Source organism: Colius striatus, chromosome 1, assembly GCF_028858725.1.
Source record: "Colius striatus isolate bColStr4 chromosome 1, bColStr4.1.hap1, whole genome shotgun sequence".
In the NCBI taxonomy this organism is placed as follows: domain Eukaryota; kingdom Metazoa; phylum Chordata; class Aves; order Coliiformes; family Coliidae; genus Colius; species Colius striatus.
The window spans coordinates 180,826,834-180,844,715 of NC_084759.1; the positions used below are offsets into that span (position 1 = coordinate 180,826,834).

Here is a 17,882-nt window from a genome sequence, read left to right on the forward strand (position 1 = left end):
CACAAAAGTCAGAGTTTTGCTTTTACCTGTTGACAGACAACAACATTTTTGCTTTGTTGCAAACATCTTTGAACAAGTGACAGCAGACCAAAAAAATCCAAACAGAAACACTGAATGGGAAGCACATTTGGCCTCTGCAGAAGAAACAAAACTACTTTAGATTTACTTGAGAGAAGTTGGTATGTGTGGAGATAAAACATTAGATTCTGTAGATGAATAATGAAATAATCTAATAAATATTCATCACCACTTCCTAGGGTAGCTCTATAGTCTGTATGAATGTTCACTACTTTTCCAAAGTCCAAAATAAATATTGAAGGAGAAAACATTTAAAGAAGCATTCAATTTTTAAAATGCTTAATTATTGTCATTTTTTTATTACATATGCCTTACGTATTAAACACGCTTTATCAGTGACATGCCAGGACTGGTTACACACAAATGAGATTGAAGACTCAGATAAAAGTCTAATTTTTTATCACAATATTAATCCAGCACCAACAGGAGAAAAAAAATGTTCAGTTCAATGATTAAAAAGAAATTACTGCTGTAGAAGATGTACTAACATGTGATGAGATCGAGTTCTGGACTGACGAAATCTCTTGCGTGGATTCAGGTGGAAGAAAATCTACTCGAGTAAAACTATCATTGCCTCCAGATGTAGTGGAAGTGCGAGGGAGCAGAATTAGGCCACAAAACCTGCACTAAAGAGCATTTCTACACAGCTCCACGGACTCTGCTGGGCAAGTCAGGAGTGGGGCCCTGCTCCAACGACCACATCAACTGCCATACTTCTGCCTGGGACCCCAGTGCGCAAACGGACACAACCAACACATCTCAACTGCCTCAATGAGACCTCGGCCCTCGCTTTCACTGTTTTTCCGAGGACGTGCCCGGTGTGTCCCCGGCACAGCCCGTGCACCCGGCAGCCTCGCCAGCCAGCAGGAAGGTGGCAGCCGGGACCCGGCCCGTGTGGGCACGGCAGCCATGGCTGCGGATGTGGGCACAGCGAGAACTCGCCTGCCCGCGCCTCCGTCTTCTACTCGTGTCAATAAATCACTTGGAGCCGGGATTTTAATTTTTTTCCCTCCTTCGGGACGTGCCGAGTTCTCACGCGTCAGTCCTCCAAGATAAACCGCTGCGCTAGCGAATGCCTTCCCCATGACCTTATCATCCCGCCGGGGATGACTCAAAGGCCGTGCCCACGGGCGGGCGCCCTGCCAGCCTCAGCTCCCCCGCCGCCGTCGCACCGGGCCGGGCAGGGCAGGGCGGGGCAGGCGGGCCCGGCCCAGCCGGGCCTGGCGGTGCGGCGGCGGCGGAGGGTGATTGGCTGACGGGCGGCGGGCGGCCGGCGGGGATTGGCTGCCGCGTTGCCTTTGTTCGGCTGCAGCCACTGCCGCAGGGCAGCGGAAGTTTGAGCGCGACGGCGGGCGCAAGGCGCGGCCCCTCGGCTCTGCGCGGCACCGGACAGTGGCTGTCGTGCACCCGCTCCGGGACCCGCCGCCACCATGGACCTGGAGAGCAGAGTGAAAAAGGTAGGTGAGATGAGGTGAGGGCTGGCCGCCGAGCTACCTGCCGCGTCGGCCGGCGTCCTCTTCCCCTCCAGTCGCTGGAGACGCCTCCTGAGTGCCCGGGCGGCCACGGAGCGGTGCGCCTTGCCCGACGGCTTGCGCCTAACGCGCCGGCCCATCGGCTTTTCGTGATGGAGGTGAGGTGTGGTGGGGCGAGAGGCCAGAGGAGTTACCTGCGGAGTGACCTTCCTCCGCCTCGGCCACCTGGCCCACAAGCGGAGCAAAAACCTTCCTCTCTGCTTTCGACACCAATTAAAACGCTGCGGTTTCCCTGGTAGCTACGTGGGTACCCCTGTCCTACCATGTAAGTACAAATAGCTACACACACCCCCCAGCAAAAAGCCCTGAGATCTAATAGTGGTGCTCAGGTGTATGTGCTGTATATGTAGGTTTGGCTGAAACCTAAATGACGCACACCCAAATTCTGTCGATAAGTATACTGAAGGTTAATTTCTGACCTTTAATGTGACTGACTAATTGCAAATACGTTGTCGTCGTTTGTATGGCTTATGTTCCTGAGATGGAAACTTAAGAGTTGGTAGGGTTTTTTGTTTGTTTTTTCTAAGGCATGTTAACTTGGAGTCAAGCTGTCAAGAAACACGATAAGTAACAAAGTGATAGGTAATGCATTTATATTTCCAAATACAATTTTGCGAACTTACTATTTAAAACTTCCATCCGTAAAACTGACTTCCTGTAGGACACACCTCTAGTTTATTGCTTCTTGTGCTTTTGCGAATTAAATGCAGCATTTACTCAATTACTTCTTTTAGTAAGAACTTATTTATAGTATCCATAATGATGACCTGTGATAATGGCAGAAGGAGCTTTGTAAATGAATGTGGATTAAATCTCTACAGAATTTTCATTGATATATGAAAATTAGTCTTTTAAAATGAGTGATGTATAGACATGCATGTCTTTTATTCATTAATTGCTGTATTTAAGGGTAGTAACTTGTTTTAAAGCATATGCATTTCTGTATACCTGTGTGCTTTTCTAGCTTGCAGGCTAGAAGGTGCCTCTGATACAGAAGCAATTGTTTGATATGGAAGGCCACCTGTTAAGTAAAGACTGAGTCATAATGAAGCAGGTTAGCCTAGAGTTATAACTTTCTCCAAGTGATGTCACCATGTGATAATGTCACCGGGATGAGCGTCTCAGTTTGGAGAAACCACATATCTTATCCCCAGGCAACATTAGACTTTCAGTGTATAGATGGGTGTAGCTAAGCGTATTTAGAAGCTAGTTGTGTGCACAGAATTGTCCTTCTTTTGTGATTGCTTGTATGTAATGAAAACAAGCTTACTGAGTAGACTTTACTCTTTTATAAGCACAATTTAAAATTGATGGCATGATGGAGCTTTTGAACTCTGAGGATGGTGGGGGATGGGGAAGAGATGCATATTTTTGGAAGAGAGATTGTTTCTATTAAGAGCTTCTCCATCTACCAAAAATTAAAATATGTAATGTGAAATACTGATGATGGTGGAGTCTTGGTTTGAGTGAACCTGTACTTGCCTAACGTCTACTTTAAATATCACAGTAATTATTGGACAGTTGTGTGTGCTGTAAACTTATTTGACTTTTTTGTCGTACACTTTATTCATCTCTTATTGTCCTCCTTAATCAACTTCAAAGGCTCCTGAAGATTTTTCTGAACCTGCTGTGACATGGAAGCTAGCATTACAAAAGAAACCAGAAAATCTCTCTTTGTAGAAAGTAACTCATGTTTTCTGTTGTTTTGCTTTAGTATTAATACTGCTGAAAGGTATTTATGGTGTGTTTCTGCTATATGTATGTTCAGAAAAATATTTTTCCTCTGTCCTTCCTCCTATCTTCACATCTTATCACCTTTGTTCTCTTTATAATTTTGCTGAAGCTCATTTCCCAAGTGAACGGACAAGGATCTATGACAAGTCAATGCAGGAAGAACTGGGAAGCTTTGTGATGTACTAGTGTGTTTGATAGTAAATAGTTTTCTCCTGTTTTTTGACTATCAATAATTACTTAATAAAGAATTCTTCAGATTTTGTATGCTGAAATGGATGAATAACAGTTGTTGTGGTTCAAGCCAAGGCAGACAATGAAGCCCCATGCAGCCGCTCACTCACTTCTCCTTCCCACACTTGCTGTAGGATACGACAAGGAATAGGTAAACAAGTATAATAACTAAATTAAAAAAAAAAAAAACAGTACAAAGCATTACATATAATAAGAGTAATTAAGAAAAACAAAACCCAAGAAAATGACACAATGCAGTTGCTTACCACCTGCTATCGACGCTCAAGCAGTGATCAGCCTCTCCCTGCCAGCTCCCTCCAATTTATATATTGGGCATAACATTGTGATACAGAATCACCTTATGGCTACTTCAGATCAGCTGTACTGCACATGTTCATTCATGCTTTTTGTGCACACACCAGCTTCCCTTCCTCCAGTCTACTCACTGGCAGGGCAGGGTGAGAAGCAGAAACAACCTTGATGCTGTGCAAACACTGCTCAGCAATAACCACATATCCTTGCGTTATCAACATTCTCTTCAGTGTAAACCCCAAATATAGCCCTGTAGCAGCTACTAGGAAGAATATTAACTCTATTTCAGCTGAAATCAGTACACAGATCATGTCAACTCTGTGACAGCTTTTTATCTTCAATCTCCATTTGTTAATTCCTATTCTCAACTTTTTTTTTTTTTGTCAACTTCCTCATTTTTTGAGAGGTGGAAGAATATTCTGGGGAGTTTCCAGTCAAGTTTATTAAAACTTGTAAACTACTTGGCCTTTAAGAGAAACTTGTCTTGAGGTAGAAACATCCGTATCAGATTTTTAGTCCCATCAGCAGTAACGGGTTACTTAAATGTGTGTTGTAGTTATTACCCCATCTTTGTCATGTGCTCTGGGTTGAAATGTCTTTAGTCCTTGTGTAAAGTCTGCTTGCTACCTTATGTTAACTTCTCGTTTTGTAGTAACTTGTACCTCTTTACCAACAGTGACTGATGATGACTGTTGGGTACAAAGCCCTAAGAACACTGGGCAGAAGCAAGCAAGAATTGCAATGTTGTTCCCAGATAAGTTGCGGTTCTCTTGCTCTTTCCAACTCTGAGATGTGAGTTCAGAAGCTGGCTGTTCCATAACCTGTGTTCAACAGACCAGAGGGAACTGAATGCTCCATGGAGCAGCATGTAGTGTGGAGGCTCAGACGCTCACCTCTGGGTGCTTGCTTTCCCTACCGGCTAGTATAATAGAATGGTTTGTGCTTCTAGGAAAGTCAAGAGATGAAGTTTCCAAGGTGGTATTCTAAGATTTCTTACCTGAGCCTATTCTTTGGTTGAGAGTTTCTATGTTGTCTCTTTGGGAAGCTGCTGTTGGCTTTCAAAGGGCTGGTACCATGCTAGAGAAAAATATGCACATATATGTAAATAGTACATTTATATGTATGTGTCTGGATTTGTATAAAGAGAAAACACACTTGTGAACTGGATCAAAAAAGTCTGTTTTCATTGTTGATATTAGGTTTGGGGTTTTCCCCCAAATTTACCCGTTCTAGCGCAGTTCATCTGATGGGAATTGCTTCCCCTCCACAGTTAGGGCTCAAACACATTACCCATCCTCTGTCAAGAAGGTACCTTATGTTAACTACTTCACCTGCCACAAATTCTATCCCATCTTTTTAGCAGTAAATAGCTTACCTATTTGCTATCTTGTAAAAGAAAAGCAGCAGTCCTGTGTAACAATTCTCTTAAGTGTTTGCCTGTAAGGAACTTAAACTTAGACTTTTCATTTAGCTTCCTCTGTTTGGTTTCTTTTATGTGCTGTAAAACTCATCTTGCTGTCTTCACAAGTTGTGGGAGGAAGCAAGTCTACTGTGTAGCCAAATGTCTGCTACAGTCTGAATGCTGGGTTCTGGACAGCCACAGTCTGCAGGAAACACATTTCAGAATGAAGTTTTGTCACAGAATAGATGTGGAACGTATAGATACATGTAGAATAATATGTATCTCTTTGCTGTCAGGTCACCATGCTGCTTAGACATAAAAATCACTGGCAAACATCTAGGCCATGTATAGTGTAGGAAAACAAGTTGCAAGGCAGTCTTTTCAAGGCAATCTTTTTAGCTACTGTGTGAATACTAACTCTGATACCTTATTGTCTATCAGAATTCCCATCTAAAGGATATGGGAAGTTTAAGGCTGACTACACAGTTTTCCCCTTTTTCTCAGGAACAGATGAATTTGCTCATTCATTTGAGAATCATGAAGGGAGCTCTGTATATAAAAAGAGATTGCACAACAAAGCTGAGCCTAGAAACAGTAGCTTCAGCTTGAAAAGTATTTGTGCAACAAACAAACCTTTATTTCTCCCAACTACAATATACACTGTGTTCGCAAGCCTTGATTTGACACTATAGGGAAAATTAAGATTTAATACTTTTTGTTGAAAACTCTGTTGGAACAAAGTTCCACTAGTCTGGATTGCTGCCCTGTCTGTCACCTCTGAACTTGGCAAAATAAATCAGTAGGTCATGGTCTTGCTTTGTGGTCCTGCTGGCAGTATGGTCTTGTGCTTCACTAGACAAAAATAAGAATCTGGCAAAGAGTCTGTTGTGTATAAGCTTTCATAGTATAATACTTGCTTTATAAAAGAAACTTTGGTTGTGTTGGGAGAAGGGGCAGGGGAGTTTAAGGAGAAGAGATGCAGTTTCTCCAATGCAATGTCTGCATGATTCTTTTTCTGTGGTGTGAGACTTGGTTTGTTCTGTTAGGTGAAAACCAAACACAGAACTTTAGACGTTAAGTCAACAACTGTAATGCTCTTTGATAAATAAATGGTGAATAAAGTATGTATAGGAACAAAGTCAACTCTTTCATATTTCGCAAGGCATGGTGTTGTAATATCTGCTGGGCTATGCTTCCTGTTGAGGTAACTGTTTGTTTTGGTGTTACTGCCATGGAAACCCACTATAGTAGAGCTTTTTTTTTTTTTTTATTCCTTGTGTATAGTAAGATGCAACTTTATTCATGGGTGAGTTTTACCCACAAGGAGTATGAAAGCAAGCATGGAGATGAGAGGAACTACTTCAGTTTTGTTAACAAAGAAACTGCTTCCTGCACATGTTGTGGTAGGACTTTTTTTTTCCCCCTCTCCAACTTCAAAAACAAAAAGAGAATTGTCTTCTGGAACACCTATCTGAATGCACAGCCCTGTTTACTTATTGTCCAACGTGCCTGGATATCAGCTTGGCAAAGAAGGCAAGGCTAAATTAAACTTACTTTTTGTACTTTTTTTCCTGTGGCAAAAGTACTAAACTGCCTAGATCTTTGACCATAAAATGTCATGAAATGCCTGAGTAGCATGCCAAGAAAGTATTTGAATGCAGGACTGTAACTTCTAACATATGGTGAAACTTTCTTTGATTATATAAGCTGACTATTAAGAAGCGAGATGAAGAATTTACTTATAGTATTGTCATTAAAGGCAAAAAGGTTTGTTTCTGCAAGTGTTCCTGGAAAAAAAAATGTTTTTCCTTTCATCTAAGTAAAATAATATGATAAGTAACAATTGTGAATGACTTTTTTTTTTTTGTAAAAGTTACTTAAACACAGTTATTTTGCTTCAAGAAAGTATTCTGAATATATCTTGCAGATTTTGTTCGCTAGGAAGAAGCCATTAAAGATAGCAAAGTTGTATTTTACAATCTAATTTAAATAGGCATATTTGGCCTTATATATATTATACATATATGTATGGGATCTTATATTTTTTTCTTAAAGAGAGGGTATACGTAAAGAAACCAAACACCCTGTTATATCCTTTGGGCTAACATGCAGTGTTGGTGAGGTTCTGGGTGCTGGAGACCTGCAGGAAGAGTAGGACTGAGAAGGTAAAAGCTTGTCACTCTAGATAATGTGTCTTAGACTCAGTCAAACAAATAAGTTAGGTGTCAAGGGAGTAAAGGGGCTTACAGATGTAACTGTACTCTGGTACTGCTTTGTGTGTGTTTCTGGTCTTTTGAGTATGGTTTTTAAACTGCTTAACCCTTCCTCCTTTCTGCCTTATTTTCTTTCAGTCTGACGTTGTCTAGCTGCATCTTCTAAGAGCCCCGGTTGAAACAAAAAACATGCACTTTTTTGCATGACTAATGTCTTAAGTGAGTATGCAGATTTCCAGGCTTGCTTCTGGAAACCTAATGTTAGAAGATACAATAGGCCAAGAGCACTGATGTTGAAACAAAATATGCCAAGTATTGTGGAAATGCCTCTGCAGCATTGGGTGATGGATAGTGCTGTGTTGGAGGTTTATAGACAATATTACAGTGCGTATCAGTTGCATTCAAAGTTTTCTAGAGTAATACTGAAGTTTAAATAAATACCACTTGTTTTCTATCCAGCTATCTTGAATAGCTATTAGTCTTTTGACAGTAGACCATGTAGCAGTGTCTTAAATATTTATATTCTGAACTGTTTGATATTTAGGTAAAGATATCACAATAAAATAAATCCTTAGTACTTGTGTACTATCATAGGCTGCTGCAGCTCCTCCATTTATTTTTCTGCCCAGATCATCTTTCAAATATTTTTCTTGGATACAATGACTTTTTGTCATCCTTCTTTCTGTACAAATGGACTTCTTTACCCAAGTTTCTGCATCTTAATTTGAGTCAACTTTTCCCTTAATCAAAATGCACATTTAAAAAACAACTAGGACAGACTTGCAATCAATTTTAGTAGACACATTAATGACAAATACAGAGTGATTGGTGGGATACTACTCTTCACTGCAGATAAAACTTTTTATCTTTTATACAACATCTGCATAAGTCTTGTAAAAGCAATTGTCCACATATAAACATGTTTCTTTTGGTTTTTTTTTTTTCATTTTGAAATCATAATAAATAATGTTCTGTTTTATTTTTAAAGTTTAAAGTCTGGAAACTATTTTAATTTCCAGTTTGTTGTGTTTCCCTACTAGAGAAGCTTTCTACTCTTACGGTAATACAAGATCAGATCTTAGCAGTAAAGCATGCACAGTACATGAGACTTTTGAGGTGTCTTGTTCTCACTGTCTTTTTTTCATACTTGGCTTTACCTTCACTTCTTCAAAAGTTCCTAAAGTACATTAGAAAATCCTTGAGATCTGTTCTGTTATGCTATACAAGTGGGTTTTTTTCTCAAGCTTACATTGGGAATGAGAAATAGTATCATTTGATTTGGCCCCTCAAACATCCAAATGGATCAATCATAGTTGGATAATCTTTGAACTGGAAGATTCCTGGAATTTTTAGGGTAAGTCCAAGTATAACTTTATCATGGGTCTCTTCCATTCTGCCCTTGGAGCACTTAAAGCCACATGAGAGAGGTCTGCATAAAGGACGGTGAAAAGGATATACCTCTGTTCTGGGTCTCACTGTTAATTATCAGTTTGCTAGTGACAACTTCCTCACTGTATAGCCCCAAACTTTCAAAATTCTGCAAAGGTGTCAAACAATGGAAGCTTCTGCAGAGGCTAAGTACCAGTATTGTGTCTTGCTGTCTGTGGCAAGGTGAAAGGTTAATACAGCTCATCTGATGGTACAAGAGTCCTCTTGGGGGAAGGAAGGAAGGTTTTCCAACCAGCCTAGACTCAAGTTAGTGCAGATCTTTTGGTGGAACCGAGAAAGTAAAAAATCTTGTGGGGAGAGTCCTGGAAATGCCAAAAGGAGCTTTTACATTTTGTTGCAGGTTCATCTCTTACCTTCTTACTGCTGCACCCCAGGGGCTTCTTCGTAAAGGGGCAAGAAGGTCAGAGCAACTAGCTTTGTGGGCTACATTTGTGTTGGGTGTGATGACTGTAGTCAATTACTTTAATAATTTCCATTGAAGACTTCCAGTGGAACTCTGTCAGGATACTTTTTGTATTGTTTATGCTTAACTGTTTAGTGGGAGGGAATAAAAAAGATGGAACGGGACTCTAGTCACTGTACAGTGTTAGTATTGAGAGATTAGGCAGAAGGTGCAGTGTTGAGAAATTCTGATTAAACCCATAGGTTTTCTTTATATAGTCCAAATTGTAATAGGCTACTGAACCCACATCTGCGCAAGGCTCTGGGAAATATGATGTTGCTGCACCTGCTTTTTATAGGCAGTTGTGTGACCTCCAGAGAGCCCTTTCAACTTAATAATCTATGCTTATTAAAAGCAAGAATAAGCAAGCTTTAAAAACTACTGTTCTGTCTTATGTTTTAATTAATCATTCTCAGAGCATAGCTTTTTTTTTCTGTAACTCCAAAATAATCTTGATTCCTGTGATGTTACACTTAAACTATTAAAAAGATAATCTTTCATTCATTACAACATTATTTTTACCAGTGGTATGTGATGTGGCACAGTTTGTTCCGTGTAAGAAAACTTGTTAATAAACTTACCCATATCTTACCACATAAGATAAACAATAGCTGGCAAAATGTAATTGTGTTTCTATTGGCCTGCAGACTAAACTAGCCATCTACTTCTACATGAATGATCTATTTGTGTCTCTGACTTATTTTTTTCATAGCATCCCACGTGGGAAGATAGTTTCTTGTCTGATGGTCTCTGAAATCTTCTGTATTTACAGTAATACAAAATCTGAAGTTAGTATTCTAATCTTACAATGAAGCAGGACTTGAATGCTTGCTGATGGGTTTCAATTAGGAGAGAGAAACAGGATTTGTTGGACTTTGATTCTTGGTCATCTTCAATAAAGATGACCAAGACCAACCTGTTCTGATGAGACAGGTTTAACTATTTTGTAGCAACTGCTGTGCTTCTCCCATACATCTGAACAAACTATTACACACTTGATTTTTAAGATGACAGTAAGCTTCTGCACATGGCTCCTTAATGTAAAGTCAGCCAACTTTTAACACTGGATTCAAGTCTGAAATGAAACGGAGCAATCTTTCACTAATTCTCACTTAGCTGTAACCATTTAACATTCTTTGCCCTTGAGGATTATTAAATCTTGAAAGCATCACACAACAGATGATCTTAATCACATTTATATCATCTTATGTAGACAAACTATTTAAATCTGTATTGGGCATCTTAGCCATACCAGATGGTTTTGGATAGCTTTTGCTATGAAATGAAAATTAATGGCAGTAGACAGGCAGGAACCTTCTTCAGGCAGTATTTTAGATCTGCTTGTGCCACTTCTCCCATAACTCTATTTATGGGGAAATGGATTCCTTCCTATTTTCAGGGATGCATTCCCACTCCAGTGTGTGCTCAGCCTGCTCTGTATCTCCGGGTGCTCCAATACTGGTCTGGCTATGCACTTCAGAATGGGGAATGGGTATGAGTAGCAGTAATGAAGAAGCACACTGCAGCTTTAGACTTACTGAATTTCCCCAATTACAATAGAATTGGCTGCTGAAGGACGGTCACTTCTGAGGCTGATGCTTGCTTACCAGTGAGGGAGGACCTATTATAGGACTGAAGGAATTTCATGTGCTCTGACTTTCATATAGTCAAACTCAAAAGCACTGTGTGCTGTTGTTATTGTGTATCTTTATTTTTTGGCAAGCAGCCACATAGTTTCTCTGTCAGAACAAAGACAGAAGCTGTGTGTGTATATGGAATCATGTCTAATTTGTTTCTCAGCGTGCCCCTTAGTTTTGAACTAAGCCTTTTCCATAAGGTGACCAGATGTTGCATACAGAAAGGTCATCCCTTCCTTTTATTTTACAGCAAACTTTAGAAATACATTTCAAAACATGTGTATTTTGTTTCCTAATTCAGTTTATCTCGCTGCATAAGCATTTACTAAATGATTATTAAGCTCTTTATTAGTGGGGAGTGAATTAGTGTGGAATTCTGTATTTCTGAAGAAATTTGTGCAGAGACTGCAGGTTGTGAAGATGCAAGTAGGCTCAATGATTGCTCTCCACTTCATCTGGAAAAGGAGCAAGTTTTAGGTGAGGAGTTCCCATTTCCTCTCCTTAATTTGCTCTTAAATGTTAGAACCCTTAAATGTTAGAAGTCTTGGAAACAACATATAAAAAAACTGCAAACCCCATTTTAATTTTCTTACTCTAATTGTCTAAACAGAATCTGAACTACTTGGAGTATTAAAGCTGTTTCTCTATGTACTGTACAACAGCACTCTAAACACAAGTGATCCTGGACTTCTAAGCCTTTTAATTACAATATTAACAAAACTTTTATTCCCTGTTCTTCTTCCTCTTTTTGTAAAGGAGGTGAGAGCCCAAGCATAAAGAGGTAATGCCAGCTTGTAGCTGAAGTAGCAGCTAGAGAGAGTGAGTTCATATTAGCTTTGCTTTTTTGTTTTTAGGGGAGTGTGGGGGATTTTGGGGCTGTTTCTCATCATAGTTTTCTAGGGCAGTGCAAACACATTTTAACAACTTTTTAAGGAAGATGATTTTAAGAGCAACACCAACAAAAATCAACCTCAAAGAAAACCTGACCTCTTTTGAAAGGCAAAACAAAAAGCAATTGTGGTTTGTTGCTTTAGCTTCCTCTTTCTCTTTTGAGAACATCCTGACCAACATTTTGTACGTTTAAGTGTGTGACTTGACAAGAATGCTCAGTTGTTTTCTGATGTCTGTTGTGTGTGCAGAAGGTACAGTGTGCATATGGTGGGGTTCAATTCCAAATGAGAAGATATTTGTTAACACCCACCTTCAGTGGACACAAACTTCTATTAACCTATTAGCTTTATATATCCAACATAGACAAAACCATAGTTGATGAAGTCTCTAAATGTATGTTTTCACATGTCTATTGCTCTGCCTTCAAGTTAGTGCCTACAGCATGTGAATTTCTTGAGCGCTTAAGCTGATAAAGGTGTCACAATCACAACAGGCTTGTATTCCTTTCTTCTTTCAGATAAGAAAGGAAGAAGTCATTTTACGACCTTCTGCCCATCCTTGCGGTTGCAAGCAGTAGTTTATTAGCTGTCAAAGTATCTCTTCTCCCTAAATAGATCATAATCTGAAGGAAAGTTCTGTAATTTCCTTGGGGATGTCTAACGACTGTGGAGGCAGTGATAACCACAAATCATAAAGTAACTGAGGACATGCGCTTCTCTGCATCTTATCGCGTGTTCTGTGTTAAGCAAGTTGTTTGTGAATAATCTGTTCCTTTCTTTTGGACAGAAACAAGTTGAAAATTGATCTGTTTATATCCCCGTATGTACAGTAACAGGGATATGGCTTCTCAGAGTAAATTGCAAACTTCTTAATAAAACTGTATTGTCACATCTAATTAACTGTGACCTTGTATCATGGTCAGAACTAAGCTTAGGGCCAGAATTTGTCAGCACTAATTCACTCTCCACTTTTTTTGGTAAAAGCCAAACTGCAGGTGAGCTATCTCCTTCATGATGATAGTCCCTCCCAGTGCATCCACCTACAGGAGTGCTTCTCACGTTGTGAGGGCTATGGGTGGGAGGGTGAGGATGGGCTGCCTTCTGTGTGTTGGGCATGAGCCTCAACATCCAACCATCGCCACAGTTACATGGTCCTTCGTGCATTTGATTTTAAAAGCATTGTTCCCTGAAGAGAAGTAAGAGCCAAGAGACCTCTAAGAGCTAGAGTGAGACATTTTAAATTTACTGTGTTATATGAATGCATAAGTTATGGTGCTTGGTGTCTATTTTTCATCTTGAACTTCCAGTGGCTGTTATTCAAATTTGCTGTAGGATTGATATATTGTGTGAATACATGGCCTTTACTCTGCGATGGTTTTTATATTCTCTCATATTTCCTCTGAATTGGTCATCTGTCCTTTTAAACTTTTCACAGTGAAACCCTTTACATATCATTTATGGTCATTGCTTTTGCTAATTGTGCTGTTTCTCTTTCTCCTTGGAAAGTAAGCTGGTATTGGTCCAGCTGAAATGTAATTGTAAAGGGTATGTTCTGCTTTCAGTCACTGAGTAGTCCCAAATATACTTGGGAACGTTAGTCTAGTCACTTAAATGTTTTCTTCATTCCTATCAGAGGCTTAGTGCATATAAAAGTGGGATATGTTTATTTCTTAGTGGTCCTACATTTTGCCAAATGTGTACTGCATATCACTTTGTACTGACAACTGGATTAAATGTCCTTTGACTTGAGGACTGATGGCCTCAATGTGGTTTCAAAGCCACAGACCCAAGGAAAGGCTGCAAAGAATCTGCTTTCTTCCCTTGTATGAAGCTTGCAGAGCAGGCTAGTCTGGGAAGACAAGTCATCAGAAAAAATACTTGGTTTTGGCCAAGGCTAACTTTCTGCTTTCTAACTCAACCCTGTGAACAGGCTTGCATGGATGCTGTCACTTACATAAGTACAATACAAAGATGAGTGGCCCCCAGAATACCGTCCTGATGTCAATTAGTCAAATGCTTAGTCTTTTTCTTTAGTCATGAATAGTAGACTATAAATGCAACAGTAAGATCATTCATGCAGTAAATTTCTTGAAGCTGACTCTGGTCATCTTGTTCTGTACACAGATGGGTCTGGGCCATGAGCAAGGATTTGGTGCCCCCTGCTTAAAATGCAAGGATAAGTGTGAAGGATTTGAGCTCCATTTCTGGAGGTAAGTGACACCAGATGTCTTTTAAGCTGTGACTCAGCACTGCAGATCTTGGCACATAGATGAAAATGTGTAAGTAACTGCTTTTGTTCTTTCGTTTAAACTATTCAGATGGTTTAAAGAAGCTGTGTCTAGGTTCAGGGCCCAGGCTTCTCAGCTACATTACAACAGAGTGCATAAGTATGTAATCACTTATGACCATATCTTTCATCTGCACTGAAGTCAATGGTAAAAAATCCCTCTCAAAGGCAACAGCCTGGAAAGGACCCAAAAATAAGTAATTTTTAGTAGCACTAACTCATACTAGCAATGAAAATGACTGCATTTCACTAAGGTGATTTAGCTACAGTCCTAAGTGAGTTTTGTAGTAGGGTTTTTGTTTTGTTTTTAAGGTAGTATTTACATCCCAGCCAGATGGGCATCAGGTGCAGATGAGGCCCAGGTGATTTTACATCTTTGCCCAAGTATTTGACTGCAGCTGAGAATGTTTATAAAATAACCAAATGGACCATAGCAAACACTTAAGCTTTAAGTATCTGTAATATGTAACTATAGAAACAACTTAGAAATAATGTCATGGAACAAGAAGTGATAATACACTAGTAAATAAATGTGATCATCTAAAGATAAAAAATTATTAATTTATGGAAAGACTTTTTCCAATATGCACTGAGGAGACTTGTTCTGTTTTGTTTTAGTGGTATCTCTACACACAGTTGATGTGTGGATAACTCAACCAGAATTTTTTAAATTTCAGGAGTAAATACTGGTTTTTATCGATGTTTCAATGAGAAATTATGTCACTTTTGAGTTGAGAGGAAGTTCTTTATTCATAGTTAGTGTGATAGATGGGGAAGTCACAGCTGAGGGGAGGGAAAAAAGAGTAGTCCAGCTAACTTTCTCAACTCTTCTTTGTCCTCTCTTAGTTCTTGTTAGACCTTGTAATTCCTGTCTTATTCTTTAACAGGCAAGAGTTTGGGTTAAAAAATAAAATGTCTAAAGTGATTTAATTGCATAATAGCGTGATTATCAAGTTGGAAGGTGTCTGCTCTTGTGTGTGTGCCTGGAGGGGTTTGTGTGTTTTTCTTCATACACCTTTTGCCATGTTCCTGTGGGTAGAGCTCATTGTTACAAGTCCTGAACACATAGCTTGTCAGACCACTGTCTATCCTAGAAAAGCAAGAGCTTGTAGACAGTGGTAGTATAAAGAGCAAGTAAGAGATATAAAACTTTTGACTATTTAGTTAAGACTTAATTTGGAAATGGAGTCTACATAGGAAATACCAGATAAATAAGGTAGCTGGAAGCAGTCTGAGAAGCATCTCCTAGATGTCAGACAAATGTAACGTGTCTCAAACTGTTGAAAAGTTGGCAATTGAGGCATTTCAAGAATGGGTTAGAAAATAGCTGTTTCTCCAGCAAAACTGGACAATACGGGTGTGCATCCAAAGTGTGAAATAAATTTTGTCAACAACTTTCAAAAGAAAAAATATATTCATATACATTGCATGATAGAGATTTCCTGAGTCTTATCATTTGAACAGAAAGGGATGTCTCACAAATACCTCTTTGCTTAGCCATTTTAGCCTTAAAATCTGACAGAAAGTAGAAGCAAACTGTAGTACAAGAGGACAGAGTACTGTCTTTATAAAATGAATGAACAAAATCAGTTCAAGATTAATCCGTTTCACCATTACTCATATGTAAAACATAGGTGTTGAGGTAGGGGTTGTAGTTAAAGAAACTTACATGTTGTTGGAGGAAGAATAACTGGTGGGTTGTTGACTCCAGACAGCAGCCAAGCAGCCACACAGCTGCCTGCTCCCACACTTTCCTGAGTGGGAACAAGGAGTGAAAAGGAAGATGACATATGACAACTTACAGGTTGAAATAAAGTCAGTTGAATAGGTGAAGAAAGGTAGAGGCAGGGGAGGAGAAAAATCACCACCTCCCACTAACAGACTGATGCCCAACATGTCTCTAAGCAATGTCCACTTCAGTATTGAGAAACCCCATTGTCTTCATCTTCTATGCTGTCTTATTGCTGAGCATGACACTATATAATATGGAGTATTCCTCTGGCCAATTTGAATCATCTGTTACCCCTTCCCTACTGCTTGCCTTCTGCCAGTTTACTTGCTGAAGTGCAAACAGAGCCCAAAAAATGGGAAGCCTTGACCATTTTGAAAATGAAAAATGCTCTCAGGGCTGTTTTAGCCATAAACTCAAAGCACAGTCTTAAGATTCTGTGATATGGGCATTACGAAGATCGTTACCTCCAGAGAGCCACATCATACACGAGGAGTGAGGCTGCAGTGGTGGTGTCAGGCTGCGGGCCTTGCCCTGCTCTGTGATGTGGGTGCACTGCCCTTTGCTGGGGATTGCTGAAGAGCTCTAGCAGCTCACGGAAGTCTTGGTCTGATACGGGATGAAAACCCCGGTGTACCTCAAAGAGCTAAGATGTCATTTCTTTCTGTATTTCTGTATGAAAGAACCTCAACTGTGCCTTTGGGAAGTCAGATTCAGCAATGCAGGAAAAAATCGAAGTGTGTACCTATTTAGTAGCAGAGGTTTATATGCAGTTGCTACACTGTCTTTCTCTATACATCTTCTGAGGTGGCAAGTACTTTTTAAGCGCTTTGTCCTATCATTTTTGGAATAGTATGTGGGATGGTTATATAGGTGCAGGACTGCTAACTTAGGCTAATCTAGAAATGGTGGTAAACAAAGCCCTGTCATGGTTTAGCCCCATCAGGGCACAAAAGACCAAGATTAGACTCAAGTACCAAAGCCTTAAGAATTGTCAAAGGGCAGAGAGGGCTTAATTGCTGCTTATGGTTTCAGACAAAACAGACCAGGCTACTTGGCTTGGGGAAGAAAACAGAAAATAACTTAATGCAACACCAACTAAAGCATAACCATAAAATCCCAAAACGTAACAAACGCAAAACAACACAAAGTGGTACAACGATGAGGAGTACAACCAGCTCTTTAAGACCACCTTCTCCCCTCCTCTCTTCCCAGGCTCAGAGCTCTGATGCTGGTGTCTTTATCTCCTCCCCCACTGAACAGCCCAGGGGAGCAGGTAGTGGGAATTTCAGTCAGTCTATTCCTGATAGCTTCTGCCATTCATCTCTCCTTTGGGCAGGTGGGCTTCGTGCCAGTCCTGCCTGCACCTCTACAGTGTACCTCACACACATGGCAGCCCTGCACAGGCCACTCTGATGTGTGTACATCCCAAAGGCTGCAGCTCCTCTCTGCCTCTTGTATAGGTCTGCTCTGTGGCACACAGGCTCTTCAGCATGGCCTGCGCCATGGCTGCCTCCTCACACAGTCTCTTGCCCATTTGGGCGCACTCACACGGAGCTGCTGGTGGCTCTCAGTCCTGCCATTGCCCTGCATGTGTTGCAGGGGTACATCCTGCATTCTCGCCACGGCTTGCAGAGGAGTCTGTGGTCTGGTGCTCCTCCTTCCTTCCTCCTCTGACTGTGAGGTCCATGTGGTCGCCTCCATCTTGTATCATTCTTACACCTCCTGCCAAGCACTTCAAATTCCCATCCCTAAATAGTGCTGACAGAGGTGACAGATTGGCCCAGCTAGGCTGGAGGTGGGTCTGAACCCAGGAGCCAGGGGAGAGATAACTCTTTACTGAGTCTTCACTGCAACCTTCTCCCAATGTTACCAAGCAAAAGCTGCTGCTTGCTAAACTATGACAAGCCTTTAGTGACATTTGTTCTTAAATGCTGAAGTTCTGA

At 40.4% G+C, this 17,882-nt stretch overlaps 1 protein-coding gene across 1 annotated transcript in view; it reads left to right on the plus strand.

Annotated features, from left to right (window-relative positions):
- Positions 1-1,384: 1,384 nt before the first annotated feature.
- TES (testin LIM domain protein) overlaps positions 1,385-17,882 on the plus strand; it is a 28,477-nt gene continuing 11,979 nt past the window's right edge. The window contains exons 1-2 of the mRNA XM_062017608.1: positions 1,385-1,535; positions 14,045-14,130. Coding sequence (XP_061873592.1) covers positions 1,509-1,535; positions 14,045-14,130 — 113 coding nt within the window. The 5' untranslated portion in view covers positions 1,385-1,508. The remainder of the gene's footprint in view (positions 1,536-14,044; positions 14,131-17,882) is intronic.